Genomic DNA, 26,317 nt, shown 5'->3' with positions numbered 1-26,317 from the left:
TGCCTGGCATCCGGTCAGAAACCTGAGCCAAACTCGCAATATTTGACTATTGAAGCATATGAAGGCATTTCTCACAAATCTGACAAGACACAAGAGTGCCACTGCTGTGTAATGTGAGTCCTCCTCAAAAGTGTTTTCATAACATCCTGGAGAGACACTGCAGTTAAAATGTTCCTGCAAAGAACGCCATGTACCAGAGAGGAATAGTGCAGGCGTGGACAAAGTACTGATGATGTTACAGCAGCTTCTGTGGACCTAAGCACCATCTAGTGGGCACGAGATAGAATGCCACACCCAAATTCAAAAATAGGTTGCTGAGTAGGTAATGATTGTGAGGACTTTGGTGCATTTGAAGTGCTGCTGGCTGTAAAAGGGATTGGCGGAATAGGAATTTGTAATCACGTCTGTCTGCTAGTCTGACTCGGACTTAATAGCCGGGTTGATGTTTACATGCTGAGAATAGGCAGGCCGTGGAGAAGCGGTCGGTGCGAGCGTCTGTACGCGAGAAAGAGACGACAGGGAAGCGATTCTGGCCGGCGGCCCACTTAAATGACATGCGAGTTCCACCCACTGAGTCAGATACACAAAAGTGGCGTGACTACTCAGGCTGGTTGTCAAGGAGATCCGCTCTGTTTGTCAATTAAAGGAACATGTGAGGATTATTCTGACCTCAAGAATAAGCAAAGCATTCAGTGTAGGAACATTGGCACTTTAACAGGCGCAAGAAGAAGGAGTCCTGCGGCCACATGAGGAAAATACAACACAGCGACAAAGTCACAGATTTGACCTCAATGAACTTTAAACTGCAATTGTATTGTAGACAGATGAAGGCCTGAGCATGTTGTTGTACTGCCCGCAAACTAGTTGAGAGTGAATCAACAGTGCCTCTGCTGGTTGCAGCCAAGTAATGTACCTCATTTTCTGGACCATAGGGCGCACCGGATTATAAGGTGCATTAAAGGGGTCATATTATGATTTTTTTCTAAATGTAAAAGACTTCCTTGTGGTCTACATCATACTTTCCAACCCTCCCGAATTTTCCGGGAGACTCCCGAAATTCAGCGCCTCTCCCGAAAACCTCCCAGGACAAATATTCTCCCGAAAATCTCCCGATTTTCAGCCGGAGCTGGAGGCCACGCCCCCTCCAGCTCCATGCGGACCTGAGTGAGGACAGCCTTTTTTCAGACGGGAGGACAACAGGGTGACAAGAAATAAATCATCCATACTAGAGATAAATTGTATTATTATGTTTATCTTACCTAAAAATAATTATATTTACTAATTAAAAAAAACAAAAACGAAATACATTTTTACTAGATTTGCTAAAAACATCAAAATTGATTGTATTTTTATTTGTATTTTTTCTGACTCCTTATTACATCCAGCCATAGAATTATACTTTAAAATAAAAATCCATCCATCCATTTTCTACCGCTTATTCCCTTTTGGGGTCGCGGGGGGCGCTGGAGCCTATCTCAGCTACAATCGGGCGGAAGGCGGCGTACACCCTGGACAAGTCGCCACCTCATCGCAGGGCCAACGCAGATAGACAGACAACATTCACACTCACATCCACACACTAGGGCCAATTTAGTGTTGCCAATCAACTTATCCCCAGGTGCATGTCTTTGGAGGTGGGAGGAAGCCGGAGTACCCGGAGGGAACCCACGCAGTCACGGGGAGGACATGCAAACTCCACACAGAAAGATCCCGAGCCCGGGATTGAACCCAAGACTACTCAGGACCTTCGTATTGTGAGGCAGATGCACTAACCCCTCTGCCACCGTGAATAATAAATAATAAAATAAAATACAAATATTTGAAATAATTAATTTTAAATGATCATAATTCATTTAAAATGATCATATTTAATTATTAAAATAATTGCTTGTTTATCAACAACTTTAGCATTTTATTCATTACATTTTGAAGCTCTCAGAAGCCAAGTTATGTTATATTCCTTAAGATTTATTTATGCAAGTTTGAAGTATCAATTATCTAAACACAGTTTTGTTTGCATATTTTCAGGATATATATATATATATATATATATATATATATTTATGTATGAAATACTTGACTTGGTGAATTCTAGCTGTCAATACACTCCTCCACTCTTAACCACGCCCCCAACCACGCCCCGCCCCACCCCTGACCACGCCCCCCGCCCCCCACCTCCCGAAATCGGAGGTCTCAAGGTTGGCAAGTATGGTCTACATAACATGTAATGGTGGTTCTTTGGTCAAAATGTTGCATAGATGATGTTTTACAGATCATCTTCAAGTCGCTTTCTGACAGTCGCTTCAGGATGCGCCGTTTTGTGGGCGGTCTTATATACGTGGCTCACCTTCAACAGCGTCTTCTCCACGTCATCTTTGTTGTAGCGGTGTAGCGTGCAAGGACGGGAGTGGAAGAAGTGTCAAAAGTTGGAGCTAACTGTTTTAATGACATTCAGACTTTACTTCAATCAATAACGGAGCAGCATCTCCTCATCCGCCAGAAATGTGTCCCGTGAAAAACCGGCCGACGCGAACTCTCTACTAACTAACGTTCCTTGGGTGAATAATGTTAACTCACTACACCGGTATGTTTTAACGCTTTAAAGGGGAACATTATCACCAGACCTATGTAAGCGTCAATATATACCTTGATGTTGCAGAAAAAAGACCTTTTTTTTTTTTAACCGATTTCCGAACTCTAAATGGGTGAATTTTGGCGAATTAAACGCCTTTCTATTATTCGCTCTCGGAGCGATGACGTCACAATGTGACGTCACATCAGGAAGCAATCCGCCATTTTCTCAAACAAATTACAAACACCGAGTCAAATCAGCTCTGTTATTTTCCGTTTTTTCGACTGTTTTCCGTACCCTGGAGACATCATGCGTCGTCGGTGTGTTGTCGGAGGGTGTAACAACACGAACAGGGACGGATTCAAGTTGCACCAGTGGCCCAAAGATGCGAAAAGTGGCAAGAAATTGGACGTTTGTTCCACACACTTTACCGACGAAAGCTATGCTACGACAGAGATGGCAAGAATGTGTGGATATCCTGCGACACTCAAAGCAGGTGCATTTCCAACGATAAAGTCAAAGAAATCTGCCGCCAAACCCCCAGGAAAAGAGCACGGATGAGGGTATGTCTACAGAATATATTAATTGATGAAAACTGGGCTGTCTGCACTCTCAAAGTGCATGTTGTTGCCAAATGTATGTCATATGCTGTAAACCTAGTTCATAGTTGTTAGTTTCCTTTAATGCCAAACAAACACATACCAATCGTTGGTTAGAAGGCGATCGCCGAATTCGTCCTCGCTTTCTCCCGTGTCGCTGGCTGTCGTGTCGTTTTCGTCGGTTTCGCTTGCATACGGTTCAAACCGATATGGCTCAATAGCTTCAGTTTCTTCTTCAATTTCGTTTTCGCTACCTGCCTCCACACTACAACCATCCGTTTCAATACATGCGTAATCTGTTGAATCGCTTAAACCGCTGAAATCCGAGTCTGAATCCGAGCTAATGTCGCTATAGCTTGCTGTTCTAGCCGCCATGTTTGTTTGTATTGGCATCACTATGTGACGTCACAGGAAAATGGACGGGTGTATATAACGATGGTTAAAATCAGGCACTGTGAAGCTTTTTTTAGGGATATTGCGTGATGGGTAAAATTTTGAAAAAAACTTCGAAAAATAAAATAAGCCACTGGGAACTGATTTTTAATGGTTTTAACCCTTCTGAAATTGTGATAATGTTCCCCTTTGATGGCGAGTTTGCTGACAGATGTAAGTAAGAACTTTACACTACTTTATATTAGAAATGGCAACAGTGGAGGATGAATGTCCCATAACAAGAAGATAGAGAAAAAGAAGAAGCTTATCGACTACGGTGTCGGCACCGACTACAAAGGTGGACTCGTGCAAATTTTCAGGACTTATGCAGATCCCAAATACAGATCAGCAGGTACCAGAAGGTAAGAAAAGTTGCTTTTGCATAATATTGCGAAACAAAACGCCAGATAATATGTCTTACCTTATACACACACCATACAATTACTCCTATGTTGAAGCACAGTACAATCCATCAAGCGGTGCAGCTTCATAGCTTACGAAAGTCACACTAAAACATTTTGATAGATTTTTGAGCGCAGTGTGTAATGTTCTGTATTTTCAATGGAACATATAAAATGTTGGTGTTGTTTACTTTAGTCATATTGCAGTCTACACGTATCTCATGTGTGTGACTGCCATCATATTGCAGTCTGCACGTATCTCTTATGTGTGACTGCCATCTACTGGTCACATGTAGTTGTGACCAGTCAATCAATTCATTTACCATGAATTGATTAACGTGGACCCCGACTTAAACAAGTTGAAAAACTTATTCGGGTGTTACCATTTAGTGATCAATTGTACGGAATATGTACTGTACTGTGCAATCTACTAATAAAAGTCTCAATGAATCAATCAAAAACACTTATCATTTCACCGTGTACCAAATAAAATAGCTTCGAGGTCAGTAAGCAAAACCAGAATTATTCCGTACATTAAGCGCACCGGGTTATACGGCGCACTGTCGAGTTTTGAGAAAAAAAATATATTTTAAGTGAGCCTTATAGTCCGAAAAATACGGTACCTCATTTTGCACTACCCTTTAAAGAGGACCTACGATGATTTTTGTCTTTACTGACTTATAAATGTTGTTACAATGTTGGATACACATGCGCTTCATTAAGATGGAGTAGTCTGACATCACAGTGTCCATTGAGAGACCCAATGAATGGTTCATCAAGCCAACAATCGAAAATGTATTTCTTGAATGTGTTGCTATTTATTGTATCTATCATTTATTTAAATACAGAACCTGTTCAGTATGTAATATGGTATGAACATTTCAACAACAAAATAGTGCAGTACATAAACTAATCGGGCCTGCGAGCACTAAACGTACTAAATGCCTCAAGATCAAGCTATAACACAGCAAAATGAAATACAATTCCACAGAATCAACATAGTTCTTACGAATTAAAAATGGACGGGTGGATTTATGATTTCTAGGACCGTACTTATCAGACTGTAAGGCACACTTAAAATTGTTTATTTTTCTCAAAAATTGACAGTGCACTTTATAACCCTGTGTGCCTAATGTATGGATTAATTCTGGTTGGGCTTACTGACCTCGAACCAATTTTTGTATGGTACATGGTGTAATGATAAGTGTGAACAATAGGTGGCAGTCATACATAAGAGATTTGTGTGGACTGCAGGTTGATGCCTGTTCAATAAATGACGCTAGCGAGTACTGGTCAGCGAGCCAGACCAAAACGTTGATGTTTCATTGAGAATACAGAACATTACACATGGCGCTGAAAAATGTTTCAAAATGTTTTAGTAAGCTTTGGTAAGCTATGAAGCCACATCACTTCATTGATTGTTGGAGCGTTGCGGCTACATTAGTTAGACGTACTGTGCTGCAACATACGGGTATTATTATGGTGTGTGTATGAGGACCCCAAAATGGCACCTATCGAGAGACATTATCTGGCTTTTTCTTTTGCCCTATTATGCATTACCAACTTTTCTTACCTATTGGTACCTGGTGATGTGTATTTGGGATCTGCATTAGTACCGAAAATATGCGTGCCCATCTGCTGTAGTCAATAAGCTCTTTCTTTTTCTCTATGTTCTTGTTGTGGAGCATTCATCCTCCACTGTTGCTATTTCTAATACAAAGTAGCATACAGTTCTAACTTATATCTGTCAGGAGACTCGCTATAAAAGCACTAAAAAAAAGCTCCGGTAGGTACAACAAAGATGACGGGTAAAAGATGCAGTAGAAGTGGAGCCATGTAAATAACACCGCCCACCACACAGCATATCCTGAAGAGACGGTCAGAAAAAGGCTTGAAGTTGGTCTGTAAAACATCAACTATTCAAAATGTCGACCAAAGAACCACTATCATATGTTATGTAAACCCCAAAGAAGTGTTTTAAATGTAGAAAAAAAAAAATAATATGACCCCTTAAATGCGCCTTAGCCTTGGGTATGAAAGTAGACCCAAAAAGACCCGTTCATCGACGATGCGCCTTACAGGCCTCAAATTTTAACTTTTTAAGGTCAAGGCAAATGTTGCCTATACACTGTACATACATACATATATATATATATATATATATATATATATATATATATATATATATATATATATATATATATATATATATATATATGTCCTGCCTTAATATATACAGGTAAAAGCCAGTAAATTAGAATATTTTGAAAAACTTGATTTATTTCAGTAATTGCATTCAAAAGGTGTAACTTGTACATTATATTTATTCATTGCACACAGACTGATGCATTCAAATGTTTATTTCATTTAATTTTGATGATTTGAAGTGGCAACAAATGAAAATCCAAAATTCCGTGTGTCACAAAATTAGAATATTTCTTAAGGCTAATACAAAAAAGGGATTTTTAGAAATGTTGGCCAACTGAAAAGTATGAAAATGAAAAATATGAGCATGTACAATACTCAATACTTGGTTGGAGCTCCTTTTGCCTCAATTACTGCGTTAATGCGGCGTGGCATGGAGTCGATGAGTTTCTGGCACTGCTCAGGTGTTATGAGAGCCCAGGTTGCTCTGATAGTGGCCTTCAACTCTTCTGCGTTTTTGGGTCTGGCATTCTGCATCTTCCTTTTCACAATACCCCACAGATTTTCTATGGGGCTAAGGTCAGGGGAGTTGGCGGGCCAATTTAGAACAGAAATACCATGGTCCGTAAACCAGGCACGGGTAGATTTTGCGCTGTGTGCAGGCGCCAAGTCCAGGCACGGGTAGATTTTGCGCTGTGTGCAGGCGCCAAGTCCTGTTGGAACTTGAAATCTCCATCTCCATAGAGCAGGTCAGCAGCAGGAAGCATGAAGTGCTCTAAAACTTGCTGGTAGACGGCTGCGTTGACCCTGGATCTCAGGAAACAGAGTGGACCGACACCAGCAGATGACATGGCACACCAAACCATCACCCAACCATGCAAATTTTGCATTTCCTTTGGAAATCGAGGTCCCAGAGTCTGGAGGAAGACAGGAGAGGCACAGGATCCACGTTGCCTGAAGTCTAGTGTAAAGTTTCCACCATCAGTGATGGTTTGGGGTGCCATGTCATCTGCTGGTGTCGGTCCACTCTGTTTCCTGAGATCCAGGGTCAACGCAGCCGTCTACCAGCAAGTTTTAGAGCACTTCATGCTTCCTGCTGCTGACCTGCTCTATGGAGATGGAGATTTCAAGTTCCAACAGGACTTGGCGCCTGCACACAGCGCAAAATCTACCCGTGCCTGGTTTATGGACCATGGTATTTCTGTTCTAAATTGGCCCGCCAACTCCCCTGACCTTAGCCCCATAGAAAATCTGTGGGGTATTGTGAAAAGGAAGATGCAGAATGCCAGACCCAAAAACGCAGAAGAGTTGAAGGCCATTATCAGAGCAACCTGGGCTCTCATAACACCTGAGCAGTGCCAGAAACTCATCGACTCGATGCCACGCCGCATTAACGCAGTAATTGAGGCAAAAGGAGCTCCAACCAAGTATTGAGTATTGTACATGCTCATATTTTTCATTTTCATACTTTTCAGTTGGCCAACATTTCTAAAAATCCCTTTTTTGTATTAGCCTTAAGAAATATTCTAATTTTGTGACACACGGAATTTTGGATTTTCATTTGTTGCCACTTCAAATCATCAAAATTAAATGAAATAAACATTTGAATGCATCAGTCTGTGTGCAATGAATAAATATAATGTACAAGTTACACCTTTTGAATGCAATTACTGAAATAAATCAAGTTTTTCAAAATATTCTAATTTACTGGCTTTTACCTGTATATGTATATGACAAAAAGCTGACAAATGTATATTATCAATGAATTAAAAAAAGTTTATATATATATATATATATATATATATATATATATATATATATATATATATATATATATATATATATATATATATATATATATATATATATATATATATATATATATAAGGCAGGACATATATATATATATATATATATAAACTTTTTTTTATTCATTAATAATATGGCAACAATAAATTATATATTTATATATATATATATATAAACTTTTTTTTATTCATTAATAATATGGCAACAATAAATTGGCACTAGTGTGTGAATGTTGTCTGTCTATCTGTGTTGGCCCTGCGATGAGGTGGCGACTTGTCCAGGGTGCACCCCGCCTTCCGCCCGATTGTAGCTGAGATAGGCTCCAGCGCCCCCCGCGACCCCAAAGGGAATAAGCAGTAGAAAATGGATGGATAGATGGAATATAAATTTGTCAGCTTTTTGTCAATTCATGATGCCTTTATCTCTATTTTTACATTTTGATAGAGGGAGGTATTTTCTAAAAATGTTTTTATTTTTTTTTAAAGTTATGTACATTTATATGTACATGTAGGGACAGATCCATGAAGAGTTTGAGCAGAAATATGTCATATAGGAATGAACTATACACAACAACACAGTAACAAAATGCTGTGTCACATGAATGGTTTTTGAAGTAATACCTTTGTGACACGAAAAAAACACAAGTAATGTAAAAAAAACCTTGTGTTTACTTTTTGATATCAAAATAAAACAAAAAGCAGATTGGCTAATGAAGATGAAGTCTAATAAACAAGCGTTGTTCATCTCTTGGTTCAGTACAACATTTTGGCCAACAAACAATGTGACAACTCTCACATCGAATACAGAATCTTCACAGCCTTCGTTCAGTTCGATGGGACGACAAAACATTTTAGCTAGTATTGATGTTAATTAAACACTGATACAGTTTGCAGTTAAATAAAGAAGGAGTGAACATCCCAGTAAACAAACTAAAGACTTTATAAACAATTTGTGAGAACGTTCACGACACATCACCTGCTGCATTCTCCTTCGCTGTATACTTTTAGTGTGGGGACAAGTGTCTCCAATATTGTCCACACCTGTCTCCATCTAAACACAGCAGTGCGCTCTTAAACGCACGGCGGGAAGTGAGGGGAAATTACGTTAAACCAAACGCTTGGCTCCGTTTACATCCAGCAAAATCTCCCGAGTAAAGTCTGTGTCCTTCGTCCGCCATGATTATCAAGCCAAACGCCACTAGTGTGCATGCGCCTGACTTTGTGTTACCTAAAATGCATTAATAAATGACAGGGTTTCGGTAATAAAAAAAATTAGACGGTATTACTAACTGTCTGGAATTTTATCGCAAATTATCATTATACCGTTTATTGTTACATCCCTCGTCCATTAATAAGTAAAAAGTCAAGGGCGGTCATGACATTTGCCGCAAATGTTGGTCAATTTGTAGGGCTTACGGTAAATGACGAGGGCGGTCGCGGCTTTGTTGCCGTGGTTAAATTTGAGCCCTGGCCTTATGGTCCGAAAAATACGGTATTAGTGCTGAATAAGAAGTGAACCTCCCGCCCATTTTCTGGCCACTCTCTGGTTCCTGCTGCTAACTGGCATCTTTCAATAATGAATCACACACAGCTCCACTGCTATTTCATTCATTATTCACCTCCAGCAGGACAGCCAGACCACTCACAATCTCCCAACCTGAATCGGAAGCAATGACTTTCGCACACAACACCTTAAACTGCCAGTCCCTGTAGATCACACCAAGAATCTGCAATGAAGCTCACTTCTACCTTGCTCTCGCTGCTGGTCCCTCTGTTCCATGGACACCAGGGCGGAGAAGTGTGCCTGATCGTAAGCCAACACCAGCGGGGAGCAGTGGCAGCGGCTGGGAGGCACCTCCAGAGGCAAGTAGAGGCCACCAAACGGGATGGGAGCAAACGCTAGGAGTCAGGACCACGACGTTAGAGTTGGACATTTCTCCATTGTTGGAAAGATCAAGACACGGTGAAGGCTACCTTCTCCTCCCGAGTCTCTGAGCATCGTGTCGGCCACCACCACAATCGGCCTGCGCAGCACGTGGGCCAGCACAAACACATGGAACTCCTCCAGGCTCTCATAGACCGGATCCTCTGAATTATCCACCCTGCAGATAGAAACACGCAGGATTTCAAGTTCCCGAGTCGGTACAGAATCAGAAAAATCAGAATCAGATCAGAATCAGAAGAGTTTTTATTGCCATTGTTTGAGAACGGGTTCACAAACTAGGAATTTTACTTGGCGCAATCGTACAACATAAAACACATATAACACAGAGTAGAATAACATGAGCTGTAACTGAGCTATCAGATCTTGTTATTGTTCATGTGCCTGATGGCCGAGGGGAAAAAACTGTTTAGGTGGCGGGAAGGTGTGGGTCTGGATGGACCGTAGTCTCCTGCCTGATGGGAGAGGGGAGAATAGTTTGTGTCCAGGGTGAGAAGAGTCAGCTGTGATCCGACCCACACGCCTCCTGGTCCTGGAGGAGAACAGGTCCTGGAGGGATGGGAGTTTTCAGCCAATAACCTTCTCAGCAGCAGTCGATGCATCACACGGTGATGGCGGAGGTGAGGATGGACTCGATGATGGCTGAGTAAAACTGCACCAGCATCTCGGTCGGCACCTTCAGTTTCTTCAGCTGCCGCAGGAAGTACATCCTCTGCCGGGCCTTCTTGATGAGGGAGCTGATGGTCGGCTCCCACTTGAGGACCTGGGTGATGGTGGTGCCCAAGAAACAGATGGAGTCCACAACGGAGACGGGGGTGGGAGAGTCAATCAGGGTGAGGGGGGATGGTGGGGCTGTGACTTTCCTGAAGTCCAAGATCATCTCCACTGTTTTCTGGGCATTCAGCTCCAGGTTGTTGAGGCTGCACCAGGACGCCAGCCGGTCCACCTCTCTCCTGTAGGCGGACTCGTCGCCATCCGAGATGAGCCCGATGAGAGTAGTGTCGTCCGCAAACTTGAGCAGCTTTACCGACTGGTGACTGGAGGTGCAGCAGTTTGTATACAGGGAGAAGAGCCAGGGGGAAAGTACACAGCCCTGAGGAGTACCAGTGTTCGTGGTTCGACTGTCCGAGACAATCTTCCCCACCCGCACGTGCTGTCTTCTGTCCGTCAGGAAGTCATTGATCCAACTGCAGAGGGAGTCGGGCACGCTGAGCTGGTAGAGCTTGTCTCGTATCAGTCCAGGGTGCAAGCACACTTGCCGCAAAAATAGGAAATGTATCGGCTAAGCATGCTCTCACCGCTTTCACCTGGCGGGACAACAATAGGTCCATCTGTGCAGGCTCGACACGTGTTTGTATGAAAGCGAGCGAAAGTAAGCGCGGAGGCAGAAGGCTCAGACACAAGGGAACAAGGAAATGTGCAACAATTAAGTTGTGGGGCACACAAACAGCCTACGCCGCCAAATTAGCTCTAATGAAGAGCCTCTTAATATGCGACTCCCACTCATCCCATTTAGGGACTCCTCTCACAGTCGGACCATCAAACATTCCAAACTTGATTACTGTGTTAGAGTCAAGCTCAATGACAGCTTAGAACAACCAAACTAATGATGCTGTTCAAAACGGGAGGTTGTTTACATGTTACTACTGAAAACAAGCTAAAATTACACACGGTTTGTCTTTTTTTTTTTATGTCGACACATAACACCTGCTTGGAGAACGGAAATGAGAAACCATGATGATGGTTTCTGTGTGCGGAGGAGGAGGAAACCTGTTTGTTTCCGATCTGCTTTAATAAACCTGCTTGCATTCTTGTTTATGCAACAAGGAAGTCACATCTCAGTAGGAGGGAGGGCTGAGATGAATAATACCACAATCTGTCACTAGATGGCATAATACCATGTCAACTGACAGCATGTACTTCAAGCTGTGGTAAATTACTGTTTTGCATTAGGAAAGGTTGGGGATTTAATTTTTTAGCATGGAAGATTTTGGTTATATTTACAATTATGTCACTTTCTCCAAACACCCTTGTCCTTAAAACAGTACTTTATACACATAGAGTGTTTTATTTAGTAAAACAATCTATAAAAATTCAGTATTAACACTTTTTCTCAAACAAATTACGCTTGACTGACATATAAAGACACTGTCACTGTCCTAAAAGTTCTAGACATAAGCAGGGCCGCCGCACCCGGCTAAATTCTAAGCAGAACTTTATTTTGAAACCTTCTCTTCCATTATATTTTTCACACTTTTGAATTTTTGTTTTTATATCAAACAATTGTAATTAGGGCTGCAACTAACAACTAATTTGATAATCGATTAATCTGTCGATTATTACTTCGATTAATCGATTAATAATCGGATAAAAGAGACACACTACATTTCTATCCTTTCCAGTATTTTATTGGGGGAAAAAACAGCATACTGGCACCATACTTATTTTGATTATTGTTTCTCAGCTGTTTGTAAATGTTGCAGTTTATAAATAAAGTTTTATAAAAAATAAAACCATTAAAAAAAAAATCCTCTGCGCATGCGCATAGCATAGATCCAACGAATCGATTACTAAATTAATCGCCAACTATTTTTATAATCGATTTTAATCGATTAGTTGTTGCAGCCCTAATTGTAATGCTTTTTTAATCAAAACTTTATTTTAATTTGATGCATGTTTGTTCTAAAACAAATTCATAGGAAATACATTGTTATGATCCGCTGCCCGGATCATATTTTTTGTTTTAAGTTTTCAAGATACTTGTGTTTTTGGTTAGTTTTGGACTCCTTGAGTGCCTGTTTTGTACACCTGAGTTTGATGCCATGGCTGCTTATTATTTTCACCTGCCGCGTTTGTTCCCGACACGCACCTGTTTGTCATCACTGACATTATTATTTAAGCCTGCCTTCCCTGTCATTCGTTCTTGCTTCGTAGTTTGCTTTTTGCAACAGTTGACGACTTTTGTTCTGGCTCTGTACCTGTTAGCTTCCACGCTAGGTTCTGTTACTCGCTAGCTCCCACGCTAGTCTTCCTTAGTTTTACCTTATGTGCTATATGAGCACCCTTTTCTTTGTTTCTTCTGAGTTATTCCGTAAATAAATAATTTCTTTTACCTTCACGCTGTGTCCGAAGTCCGTTGCATCCTGGGAGAACGAAACCCCGCATCACCATGCGCCCCGGTCGTCACATACATTTCCCAACAATTTATGTTTTTAGTGCAAAACAACAAATTGAGCATATTTTGGATGTTATAGTAATTGGGATTTGTTATATATTGTATATATTATATAAAAATATAATATAATATAATAATATGGTATATCAGTGTATATTATATACTGTAAGGCAGACACACTAACCCCTCCTCCACCGTGCTGCCCACGGTTTAGACCAGACCTGGGCAAATTACGGCTAATAAAGATTTTTAATCCGGCCCGCCGGACGTTTCCACATTGTTTTTATTAGACCTATAACATCAAAACTGTAGCTGCCATTATGATGTGCAGTGCTGTTTTCAAATGACCGTAAGTCTTGAACTATACAAAGTATTTTAATGGTTGGAATCTGCGCTTTTGGGTATTATACAGGTTAATACGGTAATCTCCGTCGCAGCAGCTGCCAGCAGACAAGGCACCAAGCAAGTGTGGGCGGGGTTTGTTTCCAGAGCAGCCAGCGTGAAACACTGATGCCAGGGACAGAGACGGAAGCAGATTTTTACAACAAAGTTCTGCAGAAAAGTGATATTATACCAGATTGTAGGTGTTTTTTACCCTTTGCGTTATATTTTGCCGCGTTTGTTGCATTTTGCTGGATTGTAAAAGATATCAATCGAGGTGATGGTCTGAGAAGTAAAAGAGGAGCAATGTTCAAATGTTGTTAATATTCGGTGTTTTATCGTTCATAGTTAATATTGTAAATCCCATATTCTTTATTTTCTTGTACATGTTGGGCGTCTCATTCAGTAAAAAAAACTGTCAAATTCCATCCCGTTTATTTAAGTGGTCTGTCATCAGACATTATTTTGAGTTTTTGTGTTAGTGTTCCTGAAAAAATGGTCTTAACTACCCATTGTATAGCATATTTTACAGCTAAATATATATAAACCCAAAACCAGTGAAGTTGGCAAGTTGTGTACATCGTAAATAAAAACCGAAAACAATGATTTGCAAATCCTTTTCAACTTATATTCAATTGAATAGACTGCAAAGACAAGATATTTAATGTTCACACTGAGAAACGTATATTGTTTTTTGCAAATAATCATTAACTTAGAATTTAATGGCAGCAACACATTGCAAAAAAGTTGTCACAGGGGCATTTTTACCACTGTGTTACATGGCCTTTTCTTTTAACAACACTCAGTAAACGTTTGGGAACTAAGGAGACCAATTTTTGAAACTTTTCTGGTGGAATTCTTTCCCATTCTTGCTTGATGTACAGCTTGAGTTGTTCAACAGTCCGGGGGTCTCCGTTGTGGTATTTTAGGCTTCATAATGCACCACACATTTTCAATGGGAGACAGGTCTGGACTACAGGCAGGCCAGTCTAGTACCCGCACTCTTTTACTTTGAAGCCACGCTGTTGTAACACGTGCAGAATGTGGCTTGGCATTGTCTTGCTGAAATAAGCAGGGGCGTCCATGAAAAAGACGTTGCTTGGATGGCAACATAAGTTGCTCCGAAACGTATGTACCTTTCAGCATTAATGGCGCCTTCACAGATGTGTAAGTTACCCATGACCTGGGCACTAATACACCCCCGTACCATCACAGATGCTGGCTTTTACACTTTGCGCCTATAAAAGTGTGGATAGTTCTTTTCCTCTTTGGTCCGGAGGACACGACGTCCACAGTTTCCAAAAACAATTTGATATGTGGACTCGTCAGACCACAGAACACTTTAACACTTTGCATCAGTCCATCTTAGATGAGCTCGGGCCCATCAAAGCTGGCGGCGTTTCTGGGTGTTGTTGATAAATGGCTTTGGCTTTGTATAGTAGAGTTTTAACTTGCACTTACAGATGTAGCGATGAACTGTAGTTACTGACAGTGGCTTTCTGACGTGTTCCTGAGCCCATGTGGTGATATCCTTTACACACCGATGTCGCTTTTTGATGCAATACCGCCAGAGGGATCGAAGGTCATTGGCATTGCCGCTTACCTGCAGTTATTTCTCCAAATTCTCTGAACCTTTTGATGATATTAGACCGTAGATGGTGAAATCCCTAAATTCCTTGCAATAGCTCGTTGAGAAATGTTGTTCTTAAACTGTTGGATAATTTACTCAGGCATTTGTTTGTGAATGACTGAGCATTTCATGGAAGCTGCTTTTATACCCAATCATGGCACCCACCTGTTCCCAATTAGCCTGTTCACCTGTGGGATGTTCCAAGTAAGTGTTTGATGAGCATTCCTCAACTTTCTCAAGTCTTTTTTGCCACTTGTGCCAGCTTTTTTTAACCATGTGTTGCAGGTATCAAATTCCCAATGAGCTAATATTTGCAAAAAAATAACAAAGTTTACAATCTCGTCTTTGCAGTCTATTCAATTGAATATAAGTTGAAAAGGATTTGCAAATATGCTATTTTTATTTACCTTTTACACAGCGCGACAACTTCACTGGTTTTAGTATATACAGGTAAAAGCCAGTAAATTAGAATATTTTGAAAAACTTGATTTATTTCAGTAATTGCATTCAAAAGGTGTAACTTGTACATTATATTTATTCATTGCACACAGACTGATGCATTCAAATGTTTATTTCATTTAATTTTGATGATTTGAAGTGGCAACAAATGAAAATCCAAAATTCCGTGTGTCACAAAATTAGAATATTACTTAAGGCTAATACAAAAAAGGGATTTTTAGAAATGTTGGCCAACTGAAAAGTATGAAAATGAAAAATATGAGCATGTACAATACTCAATACTTGGTTGGAGCTCCTTTTGCCTCAATTACTGCGTTAATGCGGCGTGGCATGGAGTCGATGAGTTTCTGGCACTGCTCAGGTGTTATGAGAGCCCAGGTTGCTCTGATAGTGGCCTTCAACTCTTCTGCGTTTTTGGGTCTGGCATTCTGCATCTTCCTTTTCACAATACCCCACAGATTTTCTATGGGGCTAAGGTCAGGGGAGTTGGCGGGCCAATTTAGAACAGAAATACCATGGTCCGTAAACCAGGCACGGGTAGATTTTGCGCTGTGTGCAGGCGCCAAGTCCTGTTGGAACTTGAAATCTCCATCTCCATAGAGCAGGTCAGCAGCAGGAAGCATGAAGTGCTCTAAAACTTGCTGGTAGACGGCTGCGTTGACCCTGGATCTCAGGAAACAGAGTGGACCGACACCAGCAGATGACATGGCACCCCAAACCATCACCCAACCATGCAAATTTTGCATTTCCTTTGGAAATCGAGGTCCCAGAGTCTGGAGGAAGACAGGAGAGGCACAGGATCCACGTTGCCTGAAGTCTAGTGTAAAGTTTCCACCATCAGTGATGGTTTGGGGTGCCATGTCATCTGCTGGTGTCGGTACATGCTCATATTTTTCATTTTCATACTTTTCAGTTGGCCAACATTTCTAAAAATCCCTTTTTTGTATTAGCCTTAAGTAATATTCTAATTTTGTGACACACAGAATTTTGGATTTTCATTTGTTGCCACTTCAAATCATCAAAATTAAATGAAATAAACATTTGAATGCATCAGTCTGTGTGCAATGAATAAATATAATGTACAAGTTACACCTTTTGAATGCAATTACTGAAATAAATCAAGTTTTTCAAAATATTCTAATTTACTGGCTTTTACCTGTATTTAGACCACGCAAGCAGCCCACGTTGGCCCTTTCTGAGCATGTGCGCTTGTCTTTTTCCGAATTGTATTACTAATTCAATAACTTATGAGAGTGAGTCATAAAAAAAGAGTGGTAAAATGACAACTGTCTGTACTTTCTCATGAAATGACCTTTAGTGTATATTTACTTAACTGCAGCAGGCACCAAACCGCTACAGGAGTACGGCATTCCCCTTGAGAGATGCCCTTTATTTGCAAATAGTTTTAAAGCATCACTGTGGGAGAAACATAAATGTGAGACAGCTTACCCTCCATTCGCGTTGCCGTTTTTGCTGAGATGCGTGCGAGGCTCGCTGGAGGCTAACTTGAGCAACTCGTTCCACTCCCGCTCCCACTCCTCCTCGGTGTACACTAGGCCGGACTGCACAAGCAACATAACTGTGGTGAGCACATGCTCGCCTACACGTACACACACATGCACACACATGCACACTATTCCTTTCATCATTCAGTGTCGCCATTTCCAACCAAGAGGTTTGCTCAACCTACAGCTACTAATGAAAAAGCCTGATTCGAAAGTAGCGCTCCTAATTCTGAGAAGATTCTAAGATTATCAGCCATTTGTGGTACAATGAGCGACAGTGGACACGCCTCCACAACCTCTTTGTTCTGTTGGGTTTGCTGCCACCTCCACCTCCTCTTCAGAGCGTCTCTTTCAGCTCCACTCTTCATCATGGTATACAGGGACTTCCTCAGCATCAGGTCTCTGTCATGAAAGCCCCACATACCTGACGGAGATAGATGCATGCCATTATTACTGCATCTGGAGAAAGGTACAACTGCGAGTCCTAAAGGAACAATACACTGTATTTGATGCCAGCACGCGTACAGCACAACATTTACAAGACCCCAAATTAAACATTGGCGTGTCCCCAGGAATTTTATTTTGAAACTATCCCTTTTCGGAACATACTGTAAGACTGTGATCACCTATTATTCTATCTAACAGCACTGGCAATTTTTCCAGCCAACACTAAGGGCCTGATTTACTAAAGGTTTGCGTGGTCTAAAACACGTGCAAACCTGATAGCACACGCAGAGCTGATCTAATTACATGTGTGCAAAGTGGATTGTGTCTGTTAAGTGAGCAGAATAATCATTTTGTCTTCATTAATAGGAAAAATATATGCTGAACAATAAAACGGCCACGATACTGGGAGGAGAAGATGCAAATATAATTATTCTTCACGCGCAATGTGATTTATCAACACTCATCACCGTTTTGCGAGCACTATTTTGCGTTTTATTTCCACACGCGGCTGCAGGATCAGTGCTTTTGCTGCAAAGACAGACGATGGACAGACGAGAATCCTGCGCCCTACGTGTGTGTGTGTGTCAAAATTTTGGACGGTCAGAAAAAAAAAAATATATTAAGACATATCTTCTATTCAGCAACATAATTTTATAATTTTATAGCTGCTAGAGGACTTTAAGGGGCTGATTAAAACAAATTCAACTGTCCAGCCAACATTAAGTGCCTGATTTACTGGAGGTTTGCGTGTTCTAAAACACGTGCAAACCTGATAGCACACGCAGAGCTGATCTACTACACGTGTGCAAAATGGATTGCGTCTGTTAAATGAGCAGAATAATCCTTTTGTCTTCATTAATATGCAAACTATACGCTGAACAATAAAACGCCCACAATACTGGGAGGAGAAGATGCAAATATAATCATTTAGCACGCGCAATGTGACGTATCAACACTCATCACCGTTTTGCGAGCACTATTTAGCATTTTATTTAGCACGTGCAAACTGACAGTTCCACACGCGGCTGCAGGATCAGTGCTTTTGCTGTAAAGACAGACCATGGACAGACGAGAATGCTCCATCTTACGTGTGTGTGTCGACATTTTGGACGATGAGAAATAAAAAAAAATATTAAGACATATCTTCTATTCAGCAACATCATTTTATAATTTTATAGCTGCTAGAGGACTTTAAGGGGCTGATTAAAACAAATTCAACTGTCCAGCCAACACTAAGGGCCTGATTTACTAAAGGTTTGCGTGTTCTAAAACACGTGCAAACCTGATAGCACACGCAGAGCTGATCTACTACATGTGTGCAAAATGGATTGCGTCTGTTAAATGAGCAGAATAATCCTTTTGTCTTCATTAATATGCAAACTATACGCTGAACAATAAAACGCCCACAATACTGGGAGGAGAAGATGCAAATATAATTATTTATCACGCGCAATGTGATGTATCAACACTCATCACGGTTTTGCGAGCACTATTTAGCATTTTATTTAGCACGTGCAAACTGACAGTTCCACACGCGGCTGCAGGATCAGTGCTTTTGCTGCAAGGACAAACGAGAATGCTCCATCTTACGTGTGTGTGTCAACATTTTGGACGATCAGAAATAAAAAAAAATATTAAGACATATCTTCTATTCAGCAACATCATTTTATAATTGTATAGCTGCTAGAGGACTTTAAGGGGCTGATTAAAACAAATTCAACTGTCCAGCCAACACTAAGGGCCTGATTTACTAAAGGTTTGCGTGGTCTAAAACACGTGCAGACCTGATAGCACACGCAGAGCTGATCTAATACATGTGTGCAAAGTGGATTGTGTCTGTTAAGTGAGCAGAATAATCATTTTGTCTTCATTAATAGGAAAAATATATGCTGAACAATAAAACGGCCACAATACTGGGAGGAGAAGATGCAAATATAATTATTTTTCACGCGCAATGTGATTTATCAACACTCATCACCGTTTTGCGAGCACTATTTTGCGTTTTATTTCCACACGCGGCTGCAGGATCAGTGCTTTTGCTGCAAAGACAGACGATGGACAGACGAGAATCCTGCGCCTTACGTGTGTGTGTGTGTCAAAATTTTGGACGGTCAGAAAAAAAATTATATATTAAGACATATCTTCTATTCAGCAACATAATTTTATAGCTGCTAGAGGACTTTAAGGGGCTGATTAAAACAAATTCAACTGTCCAGCCAACACTAAGGGCCTGATTTACTAAAGGTTTGCGTGTACTAAAACACGTGCAAACCTGATAGCACACGCAGAGCTGATCTACTACACGTGTGCAAAATGGATTGCGTCTGTTAAATGAGCAGAATAATCCTTTTGTCTTCATTAATATGCAAACTATACGCTGAACAATAAAACGCCCACAATACTGGGAGGAGAAGATGCAAATATAATTATTTAGCACGCGCAATGTGATGTATCAACACTCATCACCGTTTTGCGAGCACTATTTAGCATTTTATTTAGCACGTGCAAACTGACAGTTCCACACGCGGCTGCAGGATCAGTGCTTTTGCTGCAAAGACAGACGATGGACAGACGAGAATGCTCCATCTTACGTGTGTGTCAACATTTTGGACGATCAGAAATAAAAAAAAATATTAAGACATAGCTTCTATTCAGCAACATCATTTTATAATTTTATAGCTGCTAGAGGACTTTAAGGGGCTGATTAAAACAAATTCAACTGTCCAGCCAACATTAAGTGCCTGATTTACTGGAGGTTTGCGTGTACTAAAACACGTGCAAACCTGATAGCACACGCAGAGCTGATCTACTACACGTGTGCAAAATGGATTGCGTCTGTTAAATGAGCAGAATAATCCTTTTGTCTTCATTAATAGGAAAAATATATGCTGAACAATAAAACGGCCACGATACTTGGAGGAGAAGATGCAAATACAATTATTTTTTAACGCGCAATGTGATTTATCAACACTCGTCATTGTTTTGCGAGCACTATTTTGCGTTTTATTTAGCACGTGCAAACTGACAGTTCCACACACGGCTGCAGGATCAGTGCTTTTGCTGCAAAGACAGACGAGAATCCTCCGTCTTACATTTTGGACGATCAGAAAAAAAAAAAATATTAAGACATATCTTCTATTCAGCAACATCATTTTATAATTTTATAGCTGCTAGAGGACTTTAGGGGGCTGATTAAAACACATTTAATTGATGCGTTTTGGTGGCCTTTAGTATTTTTTTGAATAAGGTTAGTTTTTTCACATTGAATATACAATATTAAAATATTTATTAGATGAAAAAATTACTTTTTCAAATATGCATTGTAAAGCCTCCCTCCAATTAGCGCACTTCCGGCTGCAAAACATTTAAAAGTGGTTTCATTGTAGAAGCAATGACAGACATAGAAGTGGTGCATGTTTCCTGCATGTTTGAAAACAGCAAAACGCCAGAGGTAGGAGCATGAAAACATGAATGTGCAGTAAATGAGTGTCTCTGTGGTGATGCCCCGTATGGTACACGCACAATCCTCGTTTAAATAAGGCGGTCTGCACATGCAGTCTTAGTAATAGTACACGCTATTTTATAGATTGCACACACAGTTTGCATCCCCTAAGTTGCAGTTCTTCCAGTTTAATTCAAGTCAAATATACTCTAGAGGCCAACCTAAAGAAGCAGCATGAAGGAGGCAGTTTCCATCTCCAGTGGTGGCCAAAGGAAGCAGTTTCTTACAGCTGGTGCACATGGTGGACCACCAGTTCAGACGACCTGCACAAACACATACAAAACACTATATAACACCGAACGTGCAAAAAGAGCACTTCTGCAAACAGAAGGAACACACATGCTGAAAGCTCAAAGTTGGATGACCTGGTATGGAGAAGTTAAATCATTTTGCTTAAATAGAGCTTCCTACAGAAGTAGAGTTAAAGTTTCCTACTATGTGGTGAAACAATCTGCAGTACAGTGACGTGCGGTGAGGTTGATGGCTGGTGAGGCACTGACTTCATCACAGTCAGATTTACAAACATATGAACCCTAAAGAGTATCTTATTCACCATTTGATTGGCAGCAGTTAACAGGTTATGTTTAAAAGCTCATACCAGCATTCTTCCCTGCTTGGCACTCAGGATCAAGGGTTGGAATTGGGGGTTATTAAATCACCAAAAATTATTCCCGGGCGCGGCGCCGCTGCTGCCCACTGCTCCCCACTGCTCCCCACTGCTCCCCTCACCTCCCAGGAGGTGATCAAGGGGATGGGTCAAATGCAGAGGACAAATTTCATTACACTTAGTGTGTGTGTGACAATCATTGGTACTTTAACTTAACTTTAACTTTACACACACAAACTGTAGCACACAAAAAAGCACATTTAATTAAAAAAAAAAACGTTATTATGGTCTTACCTTTACTTATAAAATAAGTCCACGAGCCGCTGTTGTGCTGGATTAATGCACCCCCTGACGAGAGTGTTATATCAACTAAAGCCCTCACTTAAACTTTCCACGTGCAAGATTGAATCTATTTAAAAAAGTGTAACCGAGGGTTTATAAATGTCGCCTATACTGTATGAAACTACAAAATAACAAACACGGAGGCTCCAGTTTACACGAGGACCACTTTATTTACCTTCTTTCAAAAACTTCCGCTCCACTCAAAAGTGTCATCACTTCCGCTCTTAGCGCCTTCAAAATAAGAGCTCAAGGCATATACTGTATAACAGCGCATAACAGGAACTTAACATCACAAAGAGGAAAGCCCATAAAAATAGGTTACAAAAGTTATTTAATAAGAAGCCAAAAAGTGCAAAAACAATAATGTTCATGTTGGAGGAGTTGTGAATTAGGTACACCTGCAGTCTGCAGGTGTACCTAATGTTGTGGCCCTGCAGTCATTCACAACTCCTCCAACACGAACATTATTGTTTTTGCACTTTTTGGCTTCTTATGAAATAACTTTTTTAAATAGATTCAATCTTGCACGTTGAAAGTTTAAGTGTGGGCTTTAGTTGATATAACACTCCCGTCAGGGGTTGCCGTGCATTCTACGGCGGGGGTGCAGGAGGCGAGCCTCAGCCAGTGCGTCTTTTGCAGCCGTTTTATGATCGCTCAGCACAATAAATACTTTACACACATACAGTTGTTGACAAAATACACTGCACATTATATACCTCAGCTAACTAAACTATGGAAATGTATAATATAATTCATATAGCAATACGGTCTCACTGCACAGCAGGCCAGCAGTTAGCCGAGTCCGCAATCCATGGTGAGGCACAATGACGTGCCTCAACTGGCTGCTGTTCACCGCACCGTCTCTTCTCAGTATTTGAACGGCAAATGTGAAAATTCAGCGATTTTAAATAAAAATAATCTAAAACGGGTGAAGTTAAATGGAAAATAACGTTATAGTATAATCACTGGATACAATTTAAATTAAAAAAAAATCTTTTTACATTTTTTTTCTTTCCATGATGGCAGGTGAGGCCCCGTCACTAGAGGCCTCACCTGCCTCTAGTGACTGCACGTCACTGCTGCAGCAATATGGTTTTCTGACCAAAAATCTGTTAGAACAGTATGCCATGGCATTAGTATATGTCAAAGTTTGTACAAGTACTATACACAATGCACAGTGTGTTGCTGTTTTGGGTTAAATATCAAATAAATTATACCTGTAAAAAAAAAAGCTTTAAAAATAGTCCAAGGCCATGATATTTATTCAGCATGTAAATAATATATTATAGCTGAGGCCTTGAATTAAATTTTGTTGCCTTAAAAGAAGGCTCATATTTTTGTCAGCTTTTTGTCATTACATGATACCTTTACCTCTATTTTTACATTTTGATTGAGGGAGGTATTTTTTTATTATTATTTATTTATGGTTTTAAGTTATGTACATTTACATGTACATGTATATGTACATGTAGATGATGTATCGGGACAGAGCCATTAAGAGTTTGAGCAGAAATATGTCATATAGGAATTAACTATACACAATTAAACATTGACAAAATGATGTGTCACATGAATGGTTTTTGAAGTAATACGTTTCTGACATGAAAAAAACACAAGAAATGTAAAAAAAAACATGGCGTTTACTTTTTGATATTAATATAAAACTCAAAGCAGTTTGTCTAATGAAGATGTAGTCGAATAAACAATCTTTGTTCTTCTCCAACATCCCCTCCTTGTAGTTTGGTGCAACCTCTCACATCGAATACACAATCTACACAGCCCGCGTTCAATTCGATTGAGATGACAAAACATTCGAGCTAATACTGACGTTATTTGAACACTGATACAGTTTGGCAGTTAAATAGCGGAGTAAACATCCCAGTCAACAAACTAAAGACTTTATAAACAAGTTGTGCCAATGCATGCCCCATGTTTCCTCACGTCATTACCTCTCAGTCACACCAGCTGACGGACGCTGTATTGAGAAAATAAAAGCAACATCAAATAGTTCTCTCCTTTGCTGTATCCTTTCAGTGTGGGGACAAGTGCGTCTGTCTCCAATATTGCCCACACCTGTCTCCATCTAAACACAGCAGTGCGCTCTTAAACGCACGGCGGGAAGCGAGGGAAAATGACGTTAAACCAAGCGCTTGGCTCCGTTTACTCCGAGGGGTAATCTCTGGAGCAAAGTCTGCGTAGCTTGTCCGCCATGATTATCAAGCCAAACGACGCTAGTCTGCATGGGCCTGACTTTGTGTTGCCTAAAATGCATTAATAAATGACGTTTTTTTTGGTAATTAAAAAATTAGACGGTATTACGAACCGTCGGGGATTTTATTACGAATGATCATTATACCGTTTACATCCCTCGTCCATTAACAACTAAAAAGTCAAGGGCGGTTGTTGCCGTCGATGCTGGTAAATTTTTTAGGGCATTATGGCAAGTTGGCGGTCGCGGCTTTTGCTGCGGTTGCTGTGGTTAAATTTGAGCCTATAAAAAAAGTGCCAAATATTTGATCTCACTTTGCTTGATGGTGCGAAATAATTCTTTGTCATGCTAAATATTACAATATTCTTTAGACGGGGTGACAACACCCTCAGCCTGTGGCCCTTAGTGGAAGGAAGGAGTCTTGACAGCCCTTAGCCTTGCATAGTCACAAGCAGTGAGCCTCCCTCCTTCCAGCTGAAATGACTGAATTATTTATTTAACAGTACACAGATGGGCTAAGCAATCAATAACTTTTGGTGACTTGCATTTTTATCCATTAACGGGGTCCTAATTGTTTTTCAATTTGACATCTCAAAAACAGATTTCTTGAGCCCATCTTGATTGATTGGAATTTGTTTGCTGAAATTAATTTAGAACATTATAATTAGTGCATAGGTCAATATATTAACTACAATGAATATGTTTCCTCCCAGTGGCGAGGTTCCAATAGAAAGAACCGGAGAGAATGGTGTTACGTGGGGAGATGGGAAACTTCACTTGCTGGTTTCCCGTCGAGTTCAAAGCTAGAGCCGGAAGATGAATCCTTGGGGATCCTGAAGAAGTGGCTTCATCCAAATGTCTTGGTATTATTCTCAAACTGAACTCTCACCCTTTGCCCCATCTGAATTGCAGACTTTGTGGATTTTAAAGGGGAACATTATCACCAGACCTATGTAAGCGTCAATATATACCTTGATGTTGCAGAAAAAAGACCATTTATTTTTTTAACCGATTTCCGAACTCTAAATGGGTGAATTTTGGCGAATTAAACGCCTTTTCTAATATTCAACAACGTGACGTCACATCAGGAAGCAATCCGCCATTTTCTCAAACACCGAGTCAAATCAACTCTGTTATTTTCCGTTTTTTTCGACTGTTTTCCGTACCTTGGAGACATCATGCCTCGTCGGTGTGTTGTCGGAGGGTGTAACAACACGAACAGGGACGGATTCAAGTTGCACCAGTAGCCCAAAGATGCGAAAGTGGCAAGAAATTGGACGTTTGTTCCGCACACTTTACCGACGAAAGCTATGCTACGACAGAGATGGCAAGGATGTGTGGATATCCTGCGACACTCAAAGCAGATGCATTTCCAACGATAAAGTCAAAGAAATCTGCCGCCAGACCCCCATTGAATCTGCCGGAGTGTGTGAGCAATTCAGGGACAAAGGACCTCGGTAGCACGGCAAGCAATGGCGGCAGTTTGTTCCCGCAGACGAGCGAGCTAAACCCCCTGGATGTCTTGGCTCACACCGTCCCTTATGCCACCGAAGATGATCAAGAGAAGAATATCGACCCTAGCTTCCCTGGCCTGCTGACATCAACTCCAAAACTGGACAGATCAGCTTTCAGGAAAAGAGCGCGGATGAGGGTATGTCTACAGAATATATTAATTGATGAAAACTGGGCTGTCTGCACTCTCAAAGTGCATGTTGTTGCCAAATGTATTTCATATGCTGTAAACCTAGTTCATAGTTGTTAGTTTCCTTTAATGCCAAACAAACACATACCAATCGTTGGTTAGAAGGCGATCGCCGAATTCGTCCTCGCTTTCTCCCGTGTCGCTGGCTGTCGTGTCGTTTTCGTCGGTTTCGCTTGCATACGGTTCAAACCGATATGGCTCAATAGCTTCAGTTTCTTCTTCAATTTCGTTTTCGCTACCTGCCTCCACACTACAACCATCCGTTTCAATACATTCGTAATCTGTTGAATCGCTTAAGCCGCTGAAATCCGAGTCTGAATCCAAGCTAATGTCGCTATAGCTTGCTGTTCTTTCCGTCATGTTTGTTTGTATTGGCATCACTGTGTGACGTCACAGGAAAATGGACGGGTGGCTAAAATCAGGCACTTTGAAGCTTTTTTTAGGGATATTGCGTGATGG

The 26,317-nt window shown here is 40.8% G+C and overlaps 1 protein-coding gene across 2 annotated transcripts in view; it reads right to left on the bottom strand.

Annotated features, from left to right (window-relative positions):
• otud7a (OTU deubiquitinase 7A) overlaps window positions 1–26,317 on the bottom strand; it is a 117,714-nt gene that overhangs the window by 27,383 nt on the left and 64,014 nt on the right. For both annotated transcript variants that reach the window (XM_061970363.2, XM_061970364.2), the window contains 5 exons: window positions 21,160–21,261; window positions 17,346–17,473; window positions 16,994–17,106; window positions 9,932–10,059; window positions 9,707–9,856 (listed from right to left, as the gene is read on the bottom strand). In XM_061970363.2, coding sequence (XP_061826347.1) covers window positions 9,707–9,856; window positions 9,932–10,059; window positions 16,994–17,106; window positions 17,346–17,473; window positions 21,160–21,261 — 621 coding nt within the window. The remainder of the gene's footprint in view (window positions 1–9,706; window positions 9,857–9,931; window positions 10,060–16,993; window positions 17,107–17,345; window positions 17,474–21,159; window positions 21,262–26,317) is intronic.

The sequence above is a fragment of the Nerophis lumbriciformis genome, linkage group LG10 (assembly GCF_033978685.3).
Source record: "Nerophis lumbriciformis linkage group LG10, RoL_Nlum_v2.1, whole genome shotgun sequence".
In the NCBI taxonomy this organism is placed as follows: Eukaryota; Metazoa; Chordata; class Actinopteri; order Syngnathiformes; family Syngnathidae; genus Nerophis; species Nerophis lumbriciformis.
The sequence above is the reverse complement of the archived record's forward strand: the minus strand, read 5'-3'. Positions and strand labels throughout refer to the sequence as shown.